The following is a 23,621-nucleotide window of genomic DNA, read 5'->3' on the forward strand; positions in this document are numbered from 1 at the left end:
TTGCCAGTGTGTGGTATTGTAGGTACCAGGGAACATTAACCAGACGACGATATGCATAATTTCTGCAAATCACTCTACTCCTTCTCATGGAGGGTGTGAGACTAGATACTAGTCTGTCAGTGTAGTCCCAGCATGACGGATGCCCCGCAGTCTACGCACTTGTTTGAGGGGAAGTTGTGGAGGTAATGTTCCCAGACAGGTGGACAAGAGAGGGAGCTACTGTGAGCTGGCCAGCGAGAACCTCCAGCATGATGTCATCAGACTTCTTTTTCTGGGGCGCAGTAAAAGAGTGTGTGTACCACGAACCACCAACGACTCCATAGGACATGCAACAACGTATTACCGCACTGTGCGCAGCAGTATCTGCGGAAACACTATATTCTGTACAACGCTCACTTCCTCACCGACTCCACAAGTGTACTGGCGCAAATGGTGGACACTTCGAACATCTGTCGAGGTGACTCACTTTCATCGTACGTGACGCTACCAGTTATTTGTGCTTTTCTGTGCTGGATTTCATGCGCAAATTCGACCTTTCCGTGGGCAACATGCCATTAATTATTGTGTTTATGGTACTGAAACCATGCGTTATCACTAAATTGTACCTATAGCTTACATGTACCACTTAAATAAACGTAACTTTGCGTTGAGAGTGATGCTCGTATCATGCATTCCTGCCCATTGTGTGAGGCCCTCATGGCAGGCTGCAGAACAGTAAAGCAAATCCTTATCTTGAGCCGGCCGGAGTGGCCGAGCGGTTCTAGGTGCTACAGTCTGGAACCGCGCGACCGCTACGGTCGCAGGTTCGAATCCTGCCTCGAGCATGGATGTGTGTGATGTCCTTAGGTTAGTTAGGTTTAAGTATTTCTAAGTTCTAGGGGACTGATGACCTGATAAGTTAAGTCCCGTAGTGCTCAGAGCCTTTTGAACCATTTTGAACCCTATCCTGAGCTTTGCGGCAGAAACCGCTGCCCCATTGCCATCCTTTCAAGTATGATATTTCAGAGTGTGTGAGTTATAGGACAGTGAAACCCAGTTTTCCATCACTAATTGTACCACTAGTTTTCATTTTTGTAGAAACATCATACATGTTCCATTTAAATAAACCTACGTTTGTGTTTAAGGTGGTGTTTGTCGGCCTTTATTATTATGCATTTCTGCCAATTATGTGAGCCCCTGAGGTATGTGCATCCCTGGCTAATAGCATTTTTCATATTTTGCTTCATTTCGGAAATACGAGGGTTGGAACTTAAATAGTAGCAACTATTTGTTCACAACCGATACAAAAGTGTTACATGTTTGCACCTGTTACTGTCCTTCAAAGTAGTCACCAGCGTGGTGTAGAACCCGTTGAAAGCGATGTGGAAGGCGCAGTATACCGTTAGCAGAGCCTGTTCTGTTGATGGTGCGAATGGAGCGGTCTACTGCCTGTCGAATGTCTGGAACAGTTCTGAAGCGAATGCCACGAAGTGGTTCCTTCACCTTTGGAATCAAATCAAAGTCACGAGGACCTAAGTCCGGGGAGTATGGTGGATGGTACAGTACTTCCCAGTCCCATGGACCGAACAGAGCGGCCACAGCTTGCGCTGTATACGCCCGCGCATTGGCGTGCAAAATTATGGGTGGGTTGTGCAGAAAGTGTCGCCGCTTCTTTCGCAAAGCTCGTCGCAGGTGATGCTCCAAAAACGAACAGTAATACTGTGCATTGACGGTCTGTTGTGGAGGAACGTAATGCGTTAGGATAACACCATCACAGTCGTACACGAGAATCACCATAACTTTCACCGTACTGAGGCTCTGACGCACTTTCGACTTTCGCGGCGACCCATAATGACGCCATTCGTTGGACTGGCGTTTTCAGTTTTGGCTCGTACGATGTGGCCCATGTCACACCCAGTGTTACGATACGGCGTGAGAAAGCCTCTCCTTCACACTCATAGCGCTCCAAGTGCGTCTGAGCAGCGTCGCAACGCATCCATTTCTGCATTTCCGTCAAGTCATGCGGAACCCATGATGCAATTTTTCGCATGCCCAGGCGTTCTTTCAGGATGCGAAGCACAGTCGTATGCGCTAATCCGGTTTCGTGGGCGAGCTCACGAATCATATGGCGTCGATCACTGTCCACTAAAGCGGCAACAGCATGCACTTCTTCTTCAGAGACGCTAGGACGACCTGCCCGATGCATGTCTGCCACAGATTTCCGACCTTCCTTGAAGGGTTTCACCCAACATGCCACTGTTCTGTACGGTAATGCCGATTCGCCACAAGTCTCTTGAAGACCTTGATGACACTGTCGTGCTGTACGACCTTTGGCACATTCATTCTTGATCCAACTCCGTTGTTCCTGTTTCGAAAAAATAGTGACACTGTTACGTTAGACCATTCGCCCACAAGTGATTGTGTTTCCCTCCATTGTGTGTACGCCGGTGACGTGAGACGGGCGAGTCCATTTGCTCGGAGGTAAGGTAGGTATGTCAACAACGTGTGCTATCAGCGACAATAGTAGATTCCATTGCATAGTGTCTCCACAAGAGTTTTGCCACTATTTAAGTTCCAGTCTACGTATATGAGGTGGCAGAGTTAGGCGGGACACCCAGTATATACATTCCCAGTGGAATTTTATGAATTGTTTATAAGGAATGTGGACTCCTTATTACTACTCTACATTCCCAATGGAATTTTATGAATGGTTTTTAAGGAATGTGGATTCCTTATTACTACTCTATCTGTCAGACAAAACCAATCAGTTAATAGCCTGTAGTGACTTCAAGGTAGATTTTCTGAGGGATTCTGGTAGGAAAAATGATCTGAAAATCTTATTTTGATCCTACAATTTGATTTCAGTAGTTAACTTTACAACACAGCTGGATAAAGACAAAAAATCTTAACTGCTAATGTTTTCTTTGGTGAGGCTCAAAGCAAGAAAATAACTTTTTACCCAGTAACGAATGCAGTCCCTGATCAGGATGCACACTTAGTTAAGATAGATAAGATAGTGTCTTACAGTATGTTTCCTCCTCAGTGGAAATCAGTTAGAATAATTAATCACTTCGGGCCAAATGTTTTTAAGAATAGTCTACAAGAGATGACCTGACATGAAATTTATAGTGAATCAAAGATAAAATTTAATCTATTCCATGATAAATTCATATCAGTACTTGAATATAGCTTTCCACACAATCTAAACATATAGGCCATTAAACAACCATGTAAAAAGCCTTCGAGAGGAAAAGGGAAATGTATTTGTTAGCAACGTCAAGTACAGAACCTGCAGTATTTGCACTCTACAGAAGCTACTCAAAATTACTAATTTTTTTAAGAAAAGCAAGAAACATACTCATGTCAGAAATCAGTAATTCCAAAAACAGACTTAAGGCTATGTGGAATATAGCGAAACGATAGGACAAAGGACAACCAGCCACAGCACAAGATAACATCACTACTGAACTAAATGGAAGGTTTATAAATTATCAATCACAGGTAGCAAATACATTTTAAAATCATTTCTTACATACAGAAGAAAGTTTAGGGGCGAATCACAGTAGTTTGCTGAAAATGCAATTCTCATGAAATCTCACACATGAATGCATCACTAACTGCTCTTTCTGAAATTAAGAAAAGTTATACATTCTCTCAAAATTAAAAATTCATCTGATTTTGATGCTGTACTACATAGAGTACTAGAGATTTGTTCCCAAGTAGTAAGCCCTGTCTAATCTGAAATAGGTAACGCATCACTAACTCGATGCATTTTTCCAGAGAGACTAAATTTGCCATTGTCAGACCCCTCCATAAGAAAGGCGATAGGACAGATGTCAGTAACTGCCCACCTGTTTCATTGCTGACATCAGTTTCCAAATTTTTTGAGAAATTGATGTATTCTAGAATAGTATCTCACCTGAGCAACAATGTTATCCTCAGCAAATCACGGTTAGGATTTCAGAAGAGTTGCTCTACTAAAAATGTCGTTTACATGTTCACTCACCAAATTTTACAATTATTAAATAATAAAATAGCGCCGGCTGGTATCTTCTGCGACCTATTTAAGGCAACTGACTTTCTGAATCAGAGTAGCCTCCTAGATAAAGTGAAGTTTTACGGGATGGATGGTACAGCCAACCAATAGATAATGTCATATCTCAGCAAAAGAAGGTAATTCAACCAATTTAATCGATGTAAATTATTCTGACTGGGGAGAAATCACGTACAGGGTTCCCCAAGACTGAATCTTTGGTCCAGTATTGTTTCTACATCTACATCTACATACATACTCCGCAATCCACCATACGGTGCGTGGCGGAGGGTACCTCGTACCATAACTAGTATCTTCTCTCCCTGTTCCACTCCCAACAGAACGAAGGAAAAATGACTGCCTATATGCTTCTGTACGAGCCCTAATCTCTCTTATCTTATCTTCGAGATCTTTCGCGAAATGTAAGTTAGCGGCAGTAAAATTGTACTGCAGTCAGCCTCAAATTCTGGTTCTCAAAATTTTCTCAGTAGCGATTCACGAAAAGAACGCCTCCTTTCCTCCAGAGACTCCCACCCGAGTTCCTGAAGCATTTCCGTAACACTCGCGTGATGATCAAACCTACCAGTAACAAATCTAGCAGCCCGCCTCTGAATTGCTTCTATGTCCTCCCTCAATCCGATCTGATAGGGATCCCAAACGCTCGAGCAGTACTCAAGAATAGGTCGTATTAGTGTTTTATAAGCGGTCTCCTTTACAGATGAACCACATCTTCCCAGAATTCACCAATGAACCGAAGACGACTATCTGCCTTCCCCACAACTGCCATTACATGCTTGTCCCACTTCATATCGCTCTGCAATGTTACGCCCAAATATTTAATCGACGTGACTGTGTCAAGCGCTACACTACTAATGGAGTATTCAAACATCACGGGATTATTTTTCCTATTCATCTGCATTAATTTACATTTATCTATATTTACAGTTAGCTGCCATCCTTTACACCAATCACAAATCCTGTCCAAGTCATCTTGTATCCTCCTATAGTCACTCAACGACGTCACCTTCCCGTACACCACAGAATCATCAGCAAACAGCCGAACATTGCTATCCACCCTATCCAAAAGATAATTTATGTAGATAGAAAACAGCAGCGGACCTACCACATTTCCCTGGGGCACTCCAGATGATACCCTCACCTCATGTTTTTCATGTGTGTAAATGATCTCCTGTCTAATATACAGCAAGTTGAACTAGTTATTTTTGCAGATGACGCTAGTATTGTAATCGATATGAATATTCATAAAGAAACAGAAGAAACGGTAAACAATGGTCTCAAAATGTCATTGACTGGTTTTCTGCAAATGGTATCACTTTCAGCTTCAAAAAGAAACAGCATATTCAGTTATGCACATCTAGAGGTAATACACAAGTGCTATGTGTAACTAATTGTGGCGAAATAATAAACAGGGTGAAAACTCATCCTGTTGATGAGAATTTAAACTGCAAAAAGCACAATTTGGAATTTCTAAACAACTTAGTTCAGCCACATGTGCGCTTAGAATCATTGTAAATAGTGGGGAGAGACAAATCAGTATGCTGACAAATTCTGAATATTTTCATTCAGTAATGCCATGTGCAATAATATTCTGGGGTAACTGATCTTTAAGAAAGAAAGTCTTCATTGCGCAGAAAAGTGCCGCAAGAATAATATGTGGTGCTCACCCATGACCATCTTGTAGACATCTGTTTAAGGAGTTGGGCATTCTGACTACTGATTCACAGTATACTTATTCCCTCATGAAAATTGCTGTAAATAACTACTGCAGCTCAAAATAAACAATGATGTACATATTTGCCGTACCAGAAGGGAAAATGACATTCATTACTCCACGTTGAGGTTTTCTTTAGCACAAAAAGGAGTGCACAGTGGTGCAACTAAAATTTTTGATAACTTACCCAGAGACATAAAATGTGTGTCAGACAACAAAGTAACATTTCAAAACAAAGCAAAAAATTTTCTCCTTGGCAGCTCCTATTTCGAAGAAGAATTTCTATATGACTTGTTCCACATCATAACGATTTGTCGTGAAAATGATTCGCGGAACATGAAACTAACTAACAGATGAGTGTTGTAGGCATCTTTGAGCCAAATTTCAAACCTCTGTCTCGCAATGAGGGAACATGATGGGATTTCAAAAAAGTGACCCTTTAATTCTTTTGTGTAGTGTATATACACTCCTGGAAATGGAAAAAAGAACACATTGACACCGGTGTGTCAGACCCACCATATTTGCTCCGGACACTGCGAGAGGGCTGTACAAGCAATGATCACACGCACGGCACAGCGGACACACCAGGAACCGCGGTGTTGGCCGTCGAATGGCGCTAGCTGCGCAGCATTTGTGCACCGCCGCCGTCAGTGTCAGACAGTTTGCCGTGGCATACGGAGCTCCATCGCAGTCTTTAACACTGGTAGCATGCCGCGACAGCGTGGACGTGAACCGTATGTGCAGTTGACGGACTTTGAGCGAGGGCGTATAGTGGGCATGCGGGAGGCCGGGTGGACGTACCGCCGAATTGCTCAACACGTGGGGCGTGAGGTCTCCACAGTACATCGATGTTGTCGCCAGTGGTCGGCGGAAGGTGCACGTGCCCGTCGACCTGGGACCGGACCGCAGCGATGCACGGATGCACACCAAGACCGTAGGATCCTACGCAGTGCCGTAGGGGACCGCACCGCCACTTCCCAGCAAATTAGGGACACTGTTGCTCCTGGGGTATCGGCGAGGACCATTCGCAACCGTCTCCATGAAGCTGGGCTACGGTCCCGCACACCGTTAGGCCGTCTTCCGCTCACGCCCCAACATCGTGCAGCCCGCCTCCAGTGGTGTCGCGACAGGCGTGAATGGAGGGACGAATGGAGACGTGTCGTCTTCAGCGATGAGAGTCGCTTCTGCCTTGGTGCCAATGATGGTCGTATGCGTGTTTGGCGCCGTGCAGGTGAGCGCCACAATCAGGACTGCATACGACCGAGGCACACAGGGCCAACACCCGGAATCATGGTGTGGGGAGCGATCTCCTACACTGGCCGTACACCACTGGTGATCGTCGAGGGGACACTGAATAGTGCACGGTACATCCAAACCGTCATCGAACCCATCGTTCTACCATTCCTAGACCGGCAAGGGAACTTGCTGTTCCAACAGGACAATGCACGTCCGCATGTATCTTGTGCCACCCAACGTGCTCTAGAAGGTGTAAGTCAACTACCCTGGCCAGCAAGATCTCCGGATCTGTCCCCCATTGAGCATGTTTGGGACTGGATGAAGCGTCGTCTCACGCGGTCTGCACGTCCAGCACGAACGCTGGTCCAACTGAGGCGCCAGGTGGAAATGGCATGGCAAGCCCTTCCACAGGACTACATCCAGCATCTCTACGATCGTCTCCATGGGAGAATAGCAGCCTGCATGGCTGTGAAAGGTGGATATACACTGTACTAGTGCCGACATTGTGCATGCTCTGTTGCCTGTGTCTATGTGCCTGTGGTTCTGTCAGTGTGATCATGTGATGTATCTGACCCCAGGAATGTGTCAATAAAGTTTCCCCTTCCTGGGACAATGAATTCACGGTGTTCTTATTTCAATTTCCAGGAGTGTATTTTAATTTAGGGTAATCGAGCCAGATGTGCGATCTTGTAACGTCACAAGAGATAGAAATTCAGAAGTGACACTAGGTCAGGTGGTGATGTGCCAACAGTGGCAGGCAGCTACTACTATTGGTAAGTTATTTGTCCAGAGTAAAAGTTTTCACAGAAACACCTGACGTTGACTCTGCCCACAGGTGGAGGAAGCTACGCTCGCAGCTGAGTCCATCCTTCACGGCGAGCCGCCTGAAGCCGATGTTCCTGCTGATGAAGGAGGTGTGCGACGACCTGGTGCAGGTGCTGCAGAAGGAAGGGAGTAGAGGTAACCACCGCCTCTCCACAGTACGCTCGATCGCTTAGGCTGCTGGCAGTTAGTGGCGACAATGGTGCCAATAATTGCCCGGCACTTCATAAAACAGTCAGATGGTTTTGCAACTTTTGAATGACTGCTCACTTCTCATTAGTCAACTTAGATAATATCGTTATATCATTCCCTGAAGAACCAGTTACCCTTATACTAAACACCAACGAAAGGTCGGAAAAATTTCCTGCATATACAAGATGATTATACGATTTGATGTTTTGATGTTTTAAAAAAAGTGCAGCCGATTGAAAATTATTCATTTACTTTTCAGTATCTAAATCTACATAGGACGAGCTGACTGGCTGCATAAAAGTTGCAGTGTAAATCAATAAAGAGGTAAACAACTGTCACTCAGCAGAAGAAAAACTGTTTCTTGCACTGAAATAGTTGGTGCCATAGATTTTACATAAATTTTCATAATATATCAATAAAATCAATAAAGAGGTAAACAACTGTCACTCAGCAGAAGAAAAACTGTTTCTTGCACTGAAATAGTTGGTGCCATAGATTTTACATAAATTTTCATAATATATCTTCTCGGATTATTTATAATTTTGGAAAAATTAGTAGTGGTAAATAACATAGGTGAAAAAACAACTAAATATTTACATCCATATGTATAAGACGCAGCACATTTCATGCAGAGTATATTATGATCTGTCACGAAAACTGGAACGCGTGAGAGTATATCATGATAGAGACGGGAACGGTCCAGAAAACATGGGCCTCCCAGTTTCTGAGATAACTCTGAATGTGTCGTTGCAGTCCAACACTGAGTTGACTATGACATATTGTGCTAGTCACTACAAATCTTCTTCATTAAGTTCCCATTAAATTTTGGCTACTCCAATAGCGAAAATGGTGCATTATTCCAAAACTCAACGGAATTACTCACAGTAAGTAAAAAGGTAACCAAAGACTTCCAGGCACACTATATTGAAAATTAATATTTATCCTATGTGTCACGAATGAACTTGCTTGCTTCGCCCGTCATGCGTTATTTTGCTTCCAAGGTAGCAGAAAAAAATGGCTCTGAGCACTATGGGACTTAACATCTATGGTCATCAGTCCCCTAGAACTTAGAACTACTTAAACCTAACTAACCTAAGGACATCACACAACACCCAGTTATCACGAGACAGCGAAAATCCCTGACCCCGCCGGGAATCGAACCCGGGAACCCGGGCATGCAAAGCGAGAACGCTACCGCACGACCACGAGCTGCGGACAAGTTAGCAGGGCACTCTCGCTTGGTCTACTTCGTGGTCTGAAATGTTGATGTTAACTTGATTGCTAATCTTAGTTCTGCTACTCCTTAGTACTTTAAAACTTTTTTTGGTTTACTATCAGTTCATATTTTGTCGTCATTAGTCTGTTGATTCCTTTCGACAGGCACTGTGACAGCAATTTCATCACGGAAACTTATCATTGATATTCTTTCACTCAAAATTTTAGCCCTACTCCTAAAACTTTCTTTTATTTCTGTCATTCTTTTTTCAACAGACAAACAGGACAGTACAGGAGAAAGACTGCATCGCTTTTCTAATCCGAGCGCTTCTTTCTTGGTCTTTCATTCTTATTGTTCCTCTCGGTTCTTGTACATATTGTACACTACTGGCCATTAAAATTGCTACACCAAGAATAAATGCAGATGATAAACGGGTATTCATTGGACAACTATATTATACTAGAACTGACATGTGATTACATTTTCACGCAATTTGGGTGCATAGATCCTGAGAAATCAGAACCCAGAACAACCACCTCTGGCCGTAATAACGGCCGTGATACGCCTGGGCATTGAATCAGACAGAGCTTGGATGGCGTGTACAGGTAGAGCTGCACATGCAGCTTCAGCTCGATACCACAGTTCATCAAGAGTAGTGACTGGCGTATTGTGACGAGCCAGTTGTCCGCCCACCATTGACCAGACGTTTTCAGTTGGTGAGAGATCTGGAGAATGTGCTGGCCAGGGCAGCAGTCGAACATTTTCTGTATCCAGAAAGGCCTGTACAGGACCTGCAACATGCGGCCGTGCATTACCCTTCTGAAATGTAGGGTTTCGCAGGGATCGACTGAAGGGTAGAGCCACGGGTCGTAACACATCTGAAATGTAACGTCCACTGTTCAAAGTGCCGTCAATGCGAACAAGAGGTGACCGATACGTGTAACCAATGGCACCCCATACCATCACGCCGAGTGATACGCCAGTATGGCGATGACGAATACAAGCTTCCAATGTGTGTTCACCGCGATGTCGCCAAACACAGATGCGACCATCGTGATGCTGTAAACAGAACCTGGATTCATCCGAAAAAATGACGTTTTGCCATTCGTGCACCCAGGTTCGTCGTCGAGTACACCATCGCAGGCGCTCCTGTCTGTGATGCAGCGTCAAGGGTAACCGCAGTCATGGTCTCCGAGCTGATAGCCCATGCTGCTGCAAACGTCGTCGAACTGTTCGTGCAGATGGTTGTCGTCTTGCAAACGTCCCCATCTGTTGACTCAGTGATCGAGACGTGGCTGCACGATCCGTTACAGCCATGCGGATAAGATGCCTATCATCTCGACTGCTAGTGATACGAGGCCGTTGGGATCCAGCACGGCGTTCCGTATTACCCTCCTGAACCCACCGATTCCATATTCTGCTAACGGTCATTGGATCTCGACCACCGCGAGCAGCAATGTCGCGATACGATAAACCGCAATCGCGATAGGCTACAATCCGACCTTTATCAAAATCGGAAACGTGATGGCACGCATTTCTCCTCCTTACACGAGGCATCACAACAACGTTTCACCAGGCAACGCCGGTCAAGTGCTGTTTGTGTATGAGAAATCGGTTGGAAACATTCCTCATACCAGCACGTTGTAGGTGTTGCCGCCGGCGCCAACCTTTTGTGAATGCTCTGAAAAGCTAATCATTTGCATATCACATTATCTTCTCCCTGTCTGTTAAATTTCGCGTCTGTAGCACGTCATCTTCGTGGTGTATCAATTTTAATGGCCAGTAGTGTATATTACGCGTCTTTCCCCATAGCTAATATCAATCATCCAGAGAATTTCAAACATCATGCACCACTGTTTCACAGTCCACAGTCGCATCTTGCCCTCGAAAGTCCAAGGTCTCAAATTTGAGTCTCAGTTTTAACCTGCCAGGAAGTTTCATATGAGCGCACACTTCGCTGCAGAGTGAACATTTCGTTCTGGAATCATTTACCATTGTTGGGAAATTTTTCTAGTTCCCAAGAAAGTGCCTTTATTTTCTTAAAAAGTATTCTCTCCTTTCTCAAGTGCAACGGAGAACTACCTCTGTGGTACGTTTGCCTTTCCTAAAGCCAGGCGCGGCGTCATTGAACAAATTCTCAGTATTCTTTCCCGTTGTTAGGTATATTATTCTTTTCAGCTACTTGGATGCATGAGTTGTTAACCTGATTGTACTATAGTTCTTGCATTTGCCTATTGCTGTCTTCGGGATTGTTTGGATGAGATCTTTCCGAAAGTCTGATGCTATGTCTTCAGGCTCATAGACACTGCACATCAACTTGAATGGTCGTTTTGTTGGTACTTGCCCCAGTGAGTTTTAGAAATTCCAATGGAATGTAAACCCTTCAGTCTAACTTAGTTCTTCGCTAGTGTACCAAAGCTCTGTGAAACTATGACTTTAACACTGGAGCTCCTATATATTCCAAATCGACTCCTTTCTCTTCTTTTATCACATTAGTAGACAGTTCCTGCATCTCGTAGAGTGTACCCTTGTCACATGTTAGTCTTCTCCTCTACATTTAACAGTGGAATTCCTGAACCACTCTTAATGTCGACTACTTTACTTTTTATTTCACGGAAAGTTGTTTTGGGTTTTCTATATGACGATTCTGTCCTTCCAATAACCATTTCCTTCTCGATTTTTTTCACATTTCTACTGCAACCTCTTCACCATAGCTTCCCTGCACTTCTTATTTATTTTATTTCTGTATGATATGTATTACCTTGTGCCTGAAAAATTTTGAACTTCTTTCGTTGATCAGTTGAAGTATGTCTCCTGTTACCCGTGTTGTGTGTACAACTTGTGTGATGGCTCTTTTTAGAGATGTCCATTCGGGTTCTACAGAAATGTCTGCTTTGGTACTCATTATCTCAGAGTCTACGGCGTCACAGGGCTTCTAATGTACGTCGTCAATTCTCAATTCTTCAGTGTTGCATTTCTTTAAACATTGACTTTTCCTGGCGTTTCTCTTAAACGTCACTTCACTCTAGGCATCGATACTAAATTTTTTTCTGAGTCTATATGTGCTCCCAGGTACACTTTACAAACCAGCCTCTGATTTTGGAATCTGTCTTACGAAAATGTGCTGCAGTTGGTATCTTGTGTTGTTCCAAATATGTCTCTTCCTCTTGATATTCGCTATTATAAGTTGAAATTTATTGCAGAGCTCTGTGAGTCTTCCTACTCTTTCATTCTTACTACTACGTCCATAATCTTCCGTAACTGTATCTTCTGTTCCTTTCCCTAATTCAGTGTTCCAGTCCCACATGATTATTAGATTTTCATCTCCTTCCACATAAGAGTTACCCATTCAATGTCTTCATTAATTTTCTTCTGCTTGAGACGTCGGCTTTTATATCTGAGATACTGATGTTGGGGTTGAGATTCGGGCGATTCTAAAGAGAATAGTTCTATTCCTTAATTGTTCACAGTGATTGTCAGCCCCAAGTTCTTGTTGATAACAAAACTTACTCTCATTGCACCATCTTCTGCTGCTGTTCACAATACCCAGTATTCATCTGACCTGCAATCCTTGTCTTCTTTCTGTTTCTTCATTGATCCCCACTACCTGACAGTAGAGCTCTCGCATTTTTCTCTTTCAGATTTTGTAGTGTCTGTAACACATTTAGACTTTTGTCAGTTCAGGCTGCGTCTCTTAGAATGTTACCCTTTCGTTGATGATGCTTTCTTTTTCTCATTGTTACCTCCCTCGTGGTAGTTCCCCGCTGGAAATCCTAATGGGAGGCCAATCCGGAATATTTTGTCAATGAAAGGGTCCCCATGATGCTTTCTTTCAATTGCAGGCCACATATCCTGTCGCTACACATCATGTGTGTATTTAAGCAGTGGTTTCTACCATCTTCCCCATCCTCATGCCGTTCATCATTGCTTGTTCTTCCAATTTTAGAATGAGTTTCCCAGTCCCAAGGATAAGAGGGCGCCCTGGGCGACTCTCCTATCCTCCGCTCCCTTTGACAGCGCCATAGGCAGAATATGGGTGACTCCTTACAGTGGATGTCCTCAGCTGCCATTATTGTTGATTTTTTAATTCCAAATTTAAACTCTTGCCAGAATCGAAACGGAGATCCAGGACGTTCTGGTTTTTAGTCAAAGAAGCTCTCCCACAGATCACCACGGAAACATTAAAATGTAATTCATAAATATGCACAATTAATATATCTACTGCCGAAAACTATACTACTGCGAGACTGTATTATTTTCACAACGCCATGTCCACTTATACACTTCTCCACACAAATGCGAAACAAAGTATTACTATCTGTCTACTAATTGAAGAACCATAAAAGTCAAAGCTGGACAATCACATCAAAACAAACATTATTTTACTTTAAAATTCCGTTGTTCATTTTAGTCTATTTTTATTTCATTTTATTATATTCATTTAGTCTAAGTAAATAAATGTGAAGGAACTGCAATTGAAACATGCACATTGAAATATTCATACAAAAGTTTTGTGTGAAATTGTTCAAGTGTAAGCTATTGATACCCCATTGTTGTGATACATAACGACGAGCAGAAAAGGCAGACAGCTATAGAAAAGAAAAATCTCAAAGTCTATCGACGACAATAATACTGGAATTATATGCCACCATTCCTTTATTAATGACAAACCAACTGTTTGTCCTGTCCAGAGGAGGTTTCACGCAGCACGTTATTCACGTTCCGTGCACCCTGCTCACTCTGCTTCCAGGAGAGCTCGAGGCACGGGAGCTGTGCATGCGCTACACGACCGACGTGGTGTCCTCGTGCGCCATGGGCATCAGGGGGGGTGCGCTCGACGACTCCAGGTCCGACATGCTGGCCGAGCTCCGCAAGATACTCGCCCCGGAGACGCTGAGTGCCGCCTCCTTCAGCCTGGCCACCATGTTCCCTTTCCTGGGAGGTCTGTTCCGTCTCAGGTAGGTTATCTGCAGTTTTTTTTCTGCCAATTCGGTCCTCTGCCATATCTATTGACATGAAGTCGTCATCCGTTCGTCGGTAGAACTTTCTTATCTGACAAAATACTGTAAAAATTCAATTGCTAATAAGTATGAGATTAATATAGCAGATACAATACAGCAAAGGCAGTCACTAATTGTTTCGGAAACTAATAAACCTCTGCATCCTGACGCAAACAAGTAGCAATGTCCTTCGCAATCAGCGTCGTAGCGTCCTTCCTGCGTATTCTCTCCTCGATATTGCTATCGATTACATTCGTGTGTTACTGAGCGAGGTGACGCAGTGGTTAGCACACTGGACTCGCATTCGGGGGGACCACATCCATGCCTGAGGTAGATGATGATGATGATGTTTGGTTTGTGGGGCGCTCAACTGCGTGGTTATCAGCGCCCGTACAATTGCCCAATCTTTGCTCAATCCAATTTCGCCACTTTCCTGGATGATGATGAAATGATGAGGACAACACAAACACCCAGTCATCTCGAGGCAGGTGAAAATCCCTGACCCCGCCGGGAATCGAACCCGGGACCCCGTGCTCGGGCCCGAGGTAGGATTCGAACCTGCGACCATAGCGGTCGCGCGGTTCCAGACTGAAGCGCCTAGACCCGCTCGGCCACCACGGCCGGCACGCTTCAATCCCGCGTCCGGCCATCCTGATTTAGGTTTTCCGTGATTTCCCTAAATCGCTCCAGGTAAATGCTGGGATGGTTCCTGTTGTGTACATAGTTCCGCGTAGTCAGCGCGTACACAACTTTCCCACTAGAGCGCGCGCCGCTAAGCACAACAGCGCAGGCGCAGCGCTCGTCCTTCTCCGCACTACGAGATGGTGCTGTCTTAGAGACGGACCAAATTCTGCTTCCGCCGATCCGCGTATTAATATGTAACGCAGCCAATGAGATTGCTGCTAACGTAGAACCTTTTCTCCTCGCGGATCACACTCGCGCAGTGATATCTGAACGCGCGAGGTATTATAACGAGTGTACAGACCTCCGATTAGTCGGTCTGCACCAGTCTGCATCAGTCTGCTTTAGTCTGTACCAATCTACTGTCAAGTTTCAGTCTGCGCCTAATAAGATTATCATATTCCTGTACATAGCCATGAAGAGAAATGTATAGATACTTTGTCAAGTATCAGAGATATGTGAGAATAAGATTAACGTACCAAGACCAAAGAAACTTCAGATTGTCAATTGTAAACAGCACCCAGAATGAAGTTACGTAATATCTATGATTTTTATTATTTTAATAAATATGTGTGAAAATTAATTAAGTTCAGATTAAAGTTGGTCATCGTCAATCTGCTACTCTAAGCGTGCAAGTGGCATTTCTATCGTCTGACCTAACGGCAGAAGATAAACACGCCACAATAAGACCACGAGACATATTGCTGACGCTCGCCTACTTCATTAGAGCGACAAGTCAAATAATCTGATGGTGTGTGTACTGAAGGTCTTACACTACGCACATCACAGTTCCTTTGAAAGGGCATGGCCGACTTCCTTCCCCATCCTTCCCTAATCCAATGAGACCGATGACCTCGCTGTTTGGTCTCCTCCCCCAAACAACCCAACCCAACACTCGCCTGTTCAAATTTGTACTTTGATTCTATAGCATGTGAGGTGCCATAGCTGTAATCTACCAGGTCCAGACAGCGCATGCGAGGGGCCATAGCTGTATTCTACTAAGTCAAGGCAGTAAACACAAAAGTTCTGACTGTCCACCACCGAGGTGTCTCGATAGATGTTCCAGTGCAGTGACGGCAATTAGGCCACGTTGACTGTTCTCTTGGCGTGAGGCTGTAATGAATGTTACTAGTGAGTGAGCTAAGGCTCTCTAACTACCGACTGAGAAGTCCAATTTAATGTGCAGGTCTGCCAACAGCTGTACTTAAATGAAATAAATTACCACTTAAAACTGTAAACCCTTTTAAACTGATATACGAGGGCTGTTCGGAAAATAAGGTCCGATTGGATGCAAAATGGAAACCACGGTGAAAATCCGAAGAAGCTTGCATACATGTCTGTCTTGGACAGTTTTCTAGTATGCCCGTCGACCGAATCACATCCCTCTTTTCAGCTCCGAGCTCACAGTAAGCACGTAAAGGTGCCTAGAAAACAGTGTCTCTCGCCAGGTATGAGGGCCTGGAAAGAGATTTCACCTGATGTCATGCAGCGAGCATAACTGTCGTGCGTTTCCTTCTTCACGACAATTCTTGGCCGCATTCTGCTGGGCAATGAAGATGCTCCTGCAGTGTTTTCGATCGGAAGTGCTTTGTCACCCACAATACAGCCCGTAATGGACTTCCCCTGAGTTTCATCTCTGTTCACTCGATCCGCTGGCTGTGAAGACAACATTTTGGCACAGACAACGAGCTGTTGACCAGCGTAGATAACTGGTGGAAAACAGAGGCGGCTGTCTTCTATGTCGAGTGTATTGGAAAGTTGCTACAATGCTACACCAAATGTCTGTGTCGGAGCGGCGATTATGTAGAGAAGCAGCCGGAAGGTGCAGCTAAGCGTTGCAGATAAGTCATTGGTTTCCATTTCGCGACCGATCGGGCCTTAGTTTCTGAATGGCTCTCTAAATAAATGTTCGACCATTGAATCACACGCTATTCAAGCAGTTAACAAAGTTGAAACAGACAACAAAATTTGTATACTATACATATTAAAACAACTTCATTTTTACGCAATCTGCTGTGCATTGTACGCAGAGTCACGGTACATTAGTATTTACGTACTTGGTGAACAAATAAGATCTCATTCAGCATTGTCTACACCGAAACGTGTAGTGCTACTAACAGCGAGCCAACCCGTTCATGTCTTACACATGACTCCAGCTAACAGAGCCTGGAACACTTGGTTTCTCTGTCATCGTTGGCGCAGTGGCCAGTTTTCGTCAAAAGCGCTGGGCGAGTTCATTCGTTTGTTCAGAAGCGAATGGCATGAATGTTTCCTACCTTTCGTCCTGTCGGCAATGACAGAATCGGGGCACGCCCTGCAATCTTTCTCGAACGATTTTACAGAAACTATTCAGTAAAATAAATTCATTTTTGCCTTACTTATAGCTTTGTATGTCAGGTTGATGATGATGGGCCCATCATTTCGTTAATGGTCATAGTTGTGATATTTCTGTGGAAGTAAGATACTGCGCGAAATTCTAAAAAAGTGTACAATGAAAAATAGGGGTCGCGATGATTTTGTGTTTGGTGGATGTTACATAATATGTTGCTACGTATGAAATTCAGCTAACATACTGAATTCTTCTTTAGAATTGGATGGAGATCTCTGTCTGTCGCCAATCTCGAGATGACTCATTTGATGTAGAACACTCATTTGTGATTTGCCATTGATAAAGCCAGAGTGAATTAGTCAACGTATTTCTAATATTTCAAGAACGGTTTGAGATATCGAAATGAGATTTTAGTAAATGATAGCATGCAAATAGGAGAGTATTTTGCCATATAGTTATCACGAAAAACTTAATTACCTACCGTGTTACTCCACCAACCACTGAGTTTTTCGATAAAAGGCGATGAAGGGCCATCGATGTCTGTTGAAATGAGGAATGCTATGGGTTTTGGAACAACGCAGGTGACGACTTACACGTTTAATTTGTACCGAGGGTGTTCTTTTTCATCAGATACTGACTTAGCGTTTCCTCAGTTCCTCACTCAATAAACTTAATAAACCACAGTTTCAGAATTCTGTCACAATTGTGTCTGTACAACACGTAAGTGAGATGAGACTGTGTAAACGTAGCTGCGTTTTGGCAAAAGAAGGATATTGTAATATGGCAACAAGAGAAACATGTAGGTTTTATTCAAAATTCGCCACTCATGACACTTCTCTTTAAGTTACAATTGGTTAACAAACCAGGCGAGAATAAATCGCTACATTTTCAAAGAAATTCGTTTTAGATACTAAGCAAATCATAGATTGTGATAGATCTTTTTGAATGGTCATCATGCGTGTTGTAACCTCCCCGTGTGAAATTAAATGGCAATGGATAATGTAAACGTGTGCCATATGGTGTCTTCCCACAAAAGTGAATAATAAAAATGAGCCAAGTGTAACCTCCCCGCAAAAATAAGAAGTCAATGTGAATGAACTAAAAATCTAAACTCCCAAACAGAATTAACGCTAAGAAATGAACATTGCTCGTAAAATCCTCAATAATGTTAATTAAACAATGAACCATGAACTCACTGTAACATCTGAACACAAATAATTAAACCTGACAAATTTTATAAAGGCAGCGGCGCTGACCCTCACCCCTGTGCAACAATTAAACCTGAACACAAAAACCAAAATTCTTACATCAGTAAACTCCATCAATATCTGCTCTTGTTTTTCGGCACAGCTCCGTGCAATGCTGGCCCATGTTTAATTTTAATTCTTGGAGGGAATGCATAGGAAGTATTACTTGACTTGAAATGAATCTTTTGTTTAAAACAATTACTTTAAAAGAAAATTATTATTGGGGCAATTCTTGAACAAATTAATTACAATTAACATATGTTATTAGCTGAGCGCAATGCTGCTTCATTACCTTCTATAACAATATACCTCGTCCAGAACCGTGACCAGAGACACACGTCGACGCCCGCCGACTCCTCACACACAACTACGACTCCCGCGCGCTACTGCTCTCGAACTGAACTCTCGCGCGGTCAAGCGCAGACTAGCAACGATAAATAACTCTCTGGTCAGAGATTCTGTCATTCCTCGCCATCGCTGGTAATGAATACATATGAAACGTACGCGTTTCATAACCCTCCACTGGGGGGGGCAAAAATTTGGCAGCGATGGTGAGTCATTTGGACTTGCCATGAGCAACAAATTTTTTCTTAATTAATTTACTTTACAATTAGAGAATATTCAGATGTAGAGCATGAAGTAAATATGGTGCACATGCACCAAGTACAAAACATATTAGACAATGACAAATATATATATATACAATGAGTACAGAACGTATCAGAAAATCAGAAAAATGTATATACAAATCATATTGATAAATGACAAAAGTGAACACTTACTGACGTTCAGCACAAAACATATTAACACATGACATAAGTGCACATGCACTGAAAAATTCTTCAAAGTCTTCGCAACAAATGGACATAATGAGTACAAATCTCTTGACAAATGACATTAGTGCACATGTACTGAAGTTCAGAACATATTAGCAAAAAAATGATTTTCACTATATTTCAAGAATTACGATAGGAAAGGGAAGGTTGTAGCACTTAAGGTTGCACGCAGCTGCACTGAAAGTCCATATCTTTCTACTGTAGCACAACACCAAGTGAAACAATCTGCAGTTCTTTTCCCAGAAGTATTTATCAGCGTAGCCAAGACACTGAAATGTCGTAGTAATATTCCATGTTATCATTTTAGCAGTACATTAGGTACACCAAACAGTGGGACCATAATAACATCTCCATCGCTTACAGTGGTGGACAGCATGTCGTGTCAACACCACGTTCTTGTAAGGTACACCAACGTAGAATTAGTGCAAAACCAAATATAGTGCCCCATGATCTAGAGGATATACAGGACAAACGGATATTGCAGTAATTCAGGGTAGTTAGGCAAGAAGGTGAAGGACACTAAGTTACATACTAGTCTTCACTGAGAATTACATTAGTAGTTGGTGGCACTCATTGCCTAGTTATTGAACATTTCTGTACCATGTATGTAATATTACAGAATAATATTCATGCGTCGTTTTACAGAGAATATTGGCACTCATGGCCTAATTGCAAACTATCACAAGTCATTTACAGAGAACCATTCATTGCCTAATTACAAACCATTTACAGACAACATTGGCACTCATTGCCTAATTATCATCAGAAGTCATTTACAGAGAACATTGGCATTCATTGCTTAATTACAAATCATTTACAGAGAACATTGGCACTCATTGCCTAATTACCATCAGAAGTCATTATAGTATTACAAAATTCATTTGGTCATACTAATCATTGGCACTCATCGGCCATCTTATTACAATAATCAGTGGCATTCATTGGCCAGTTACAAAGCATTTTTTCCTTTTTTCTTTTATTCTACACAAGTCATTATTCAAAACGAGTTAATTATTGGCATAGCATTATACACAATTAGTAATCACAGGCATTATAAGTAATCTTATTATAATAAACAGTGGCATTTTTTTTGGTATTATTCTTTGAAGTCATTATTGAAGTGACATACTATTCAGAGCTGATCAGTATTATTCATAACTCTCTTAAACTAGTAGCATTATTTGGGACTGGTAATTACTTTGTTTGCTTTTGAGTTATTGCTGCAAATGAAGATGTGTAACATCATTCGTCATGAGTCAGCTGTAGCAAGGTTATGAAACAAATAGAGTATATGTGATCACATTCATAAATGATAGGCACAACTGGGTAAAAAAAATGCAAGTACTAGAACACGTTTAATAAGTAACAGGTTTAGTAAGTATCATGAAAAGCTTCTCCTGGAAAAAATACAAAATGGATTATTGAGCTGAAAGAAGAAACGCATATTATGCTGAAAAGTAGTGAACTTCGAATTAACAGGTAGTGAAACGTGTATAAAATGTGTTCCCTAGCTGTCCTTTCCAAAACCTTCAGTCACCCTACTATGCAATATAACACATACTGTCAAAACGAATTGCAACAAATACTTAAATAACTACATAGCATAAATACATAAACTTCAACATCATCCTCATCTGTAAAGAAAAAAATTCATTATCCATCACTTCATTATCTATATTATCATAACTCCATTATCATCATCACCTGTAAAGAAAAACTTCATTATCCATAGTAGCATATTCTTCATCATTATTCATCAGCATTGATTATCATCTGCAAAAAATCACTTCATTACTCATTATACAACTATTCCTTATCTCTAGCATAATTCATCACTAAAACTAAGATGTGTAGTTCTGTCTGACAGCCCGCATCAATCGCCTCGTATTCTGAAAGAAAAAATTAATTAAGACTGCTATTCTACGATGTGTATAGTATATTCTTGTTAATGCTTGTTAATTCTGATCCATTTACTCTTCCTCATAAGGTTTTTGCATCTTCTTTCGTTTATTCCGTAGGTGAAATTCCCATTTATGTTTAATTTATTTCCTTTATACGTTATTTCTTTCTGAAAATGATGAACAAAGATTAATGTCTTGCATTTAAATCATATACTCACTAAATAATGACTGGTTTATGGTAACATAATTAAGCATACAGCATAACATGACAGAAAACTTAATATGTCAAAAACATAGTGTTCAGAGGCAAAAATGTACACCGTGTATCACAATGTAGCAGCAAAAAAATGTAAAATAGTCACGATGTTGAGATAGCATAGGGCAAAAATGTTAAAGTCAACTGGTGTTTGTTATATCTTAAATATTTCATAGTGCATACAAACAAAACAGGAAAACAATCATACATACATAAAAAAATGATGACAAGAAATGTGACCTTCTTTGTGTTCAGCTTGTATGTTGTGTAGTTAATAGAGGCGAGAATTGAAGACTTTAATGGAGAGATAATTTAATAAAATTAATATGTCACTAGATAAAATTGCATAATCATTCATAAGATACGTAAGTTTATCTGGAAAAATATGCACGGTCTGATGTGTAACGACAAGAAAAGCGACCTGCTAACCTTACCTTGCCGGGAACTTGCTAAGAAAACATACGATAATCATCAGTAAGTAGTCATGTGAATATAATTGCGTAAGTGATCATAAAATTAGCAAATGGCATTATAGCATGTTAAACCATAAAGTATCTTCATTCAATAAAATGTTTGACGTTTGACCAGTGGTAGTTTCCTTTCGATTTTCTGGTTCTCACAGTTTCGACGTGTACAACATTGGGGTGAGGAATGCTGCGAATCCGATATGGACCTGCGTATAGAACCTCAAACTTACTGCATCTACTCTTTCCTCTGTTGGATAAATAGTGTGTACGTACTAATATCTTCTGTCCAACGTGAAAGTCTCGGCGTGTACAAACCTGTTTATGTTGTCTTCTCCGGCGCTCTGCGGCACGTTTGATGTTGTTCAGCGCAATGTCAATTATTTCATGGTGTCATAGTCGACGAGATGTAGGAAAGTTTACTAATTCTTTAATTTTGTTAGGTTCTTCAACATTTTTCAGTATAACAGACGGAGATAGCATAGTGGATTCATTTGGTATGGAATTCATTACATCCTGGAACGAGTGTATGTGTGTGTCCCAATCAATATGTCTTTTATGGCAGTATATTCTACACAGTTTACCAATTTCTTTCATTAATCGTTCACAAGGGTTCGAAGAAGCATGGTACCTGGATATATATATCGGAGAAATGTTTCTAGCTCGTAACATACGTGTCCATATAGCAGATCGAAACTGTGGTCCATTGTCGGAAATTACTTTCAACATATGCCCTACATGAAATAAAAAATGTTTTACGAATGCTTTCGAAACAGTTTTAGCAGTAGCTTTGCGTAACGGAGTGAAGGTAACAAATTTTGAAGTGAGTTCAACAGCGACAAAGATGTAGCAATAACCTCTATTAGTTCTGGGAATTGGACCAAAAATGTCTACAGCTGCCATATGTCTCAATTTAACAGGTATAATGGGATGTAATGGAGAAATATGTGAAGTTGTGTCTGACTTAGCTTTCTGGCAGATTTTACATGACGCTAAAACTCGTCGAATACGTTTCTCCATGTTCGTAAAATAACAGTTCTGTCTCAGTATAAGAAAACATTTTCTGGCTCCGTAATGTGCGTAACTTAAATGAGTGTACCAGATTAATTTGTTAACAAGTTCGTCAGGAATGCATAATAACCAATTGTTGCTGTCAGGGTGAGAGCAGCGAAACAGAATATTATGCCGTATAATGTAATGGTTTCTAATGGTAACATTATTCCTGTCTTGCCAAAGGTGTTTAATTTCTTTCCATACGTTGTCTTTACTCTGCTCTTGTGCTATGTCCTGCAATGACGACGAAATAAAATTTTCAAATGCAACTTGTTGAATGTACATGACGCTGAAATTTGCTTTGCAGAAGTTGGTTGCGATGTCTTGCTGATTGTTGCCGAGAGAACAAGATAGTGTGTCTGCTACAATACTTTGTGTGCCGGGAATATGAACAATTGTAAAATTAAATTCCTGTAAATAAAGTTTCCATCTACTTAATCTGTCGTGTGTAAATTTAGCCGAAAGTAAAAATTGTATTGCTCTATGGTCTGTGTAAACGGTGGTATGTCTTCCATAAAGAAAGTGCCGAAATCTCGTGAAAGCCCAAACAACACAATGTTTCCAGTTCTGTGACAGAATAATTACGTTCAGTAGGTGATAGAATGCGACTTGCAAATGCGATGTTTTTAATTACTGTAGAGCCA

The 23,621-nt window shown here is 41.8% G+C and overlaps 1 protein-coding gene across 1 annotated transcript in view; it reads left to right on the forward strand.

Moving 5' to 3' along the window:
- Window positions 1-23,621, forward strand: part of LOC126094471 (probable cytochrome P450 6a13) — a 97,204-nt gene that overhangs the window by 43,194 nt on the left and 30,389 nt on the right. The window contains exons 4-5 of the mRNA XM_049908860.1: window positions 7,816-7,940; window positions 13,961-14,168. Coding sequence (XP_049764817.1) covers window positions 7,816-7,940; window positions 13,961-14,168 — 333 coding nt within the window. The remainder of the gene's footprint in view (window positions 1-7,815; window positions 7,941-13,960; window positions 14,169-23,621) is intronic.

The sequence above is a fragment of the Schistocerca cancellata genome, chromosome 8, assembly GCF_023864275.1.
Source record: "Schistocerca cancellata isolate TAMUIC-IGC-003103 chromosome 8, iqSchCanc2.1, whole genome shotgun sequence".
Lineage (NCBI taxonomy): Eukaryota > Metazoa > Arthropoda > Insecta > Orthoptera > Acrididae > Schistocerca > Schistocerca cancellata.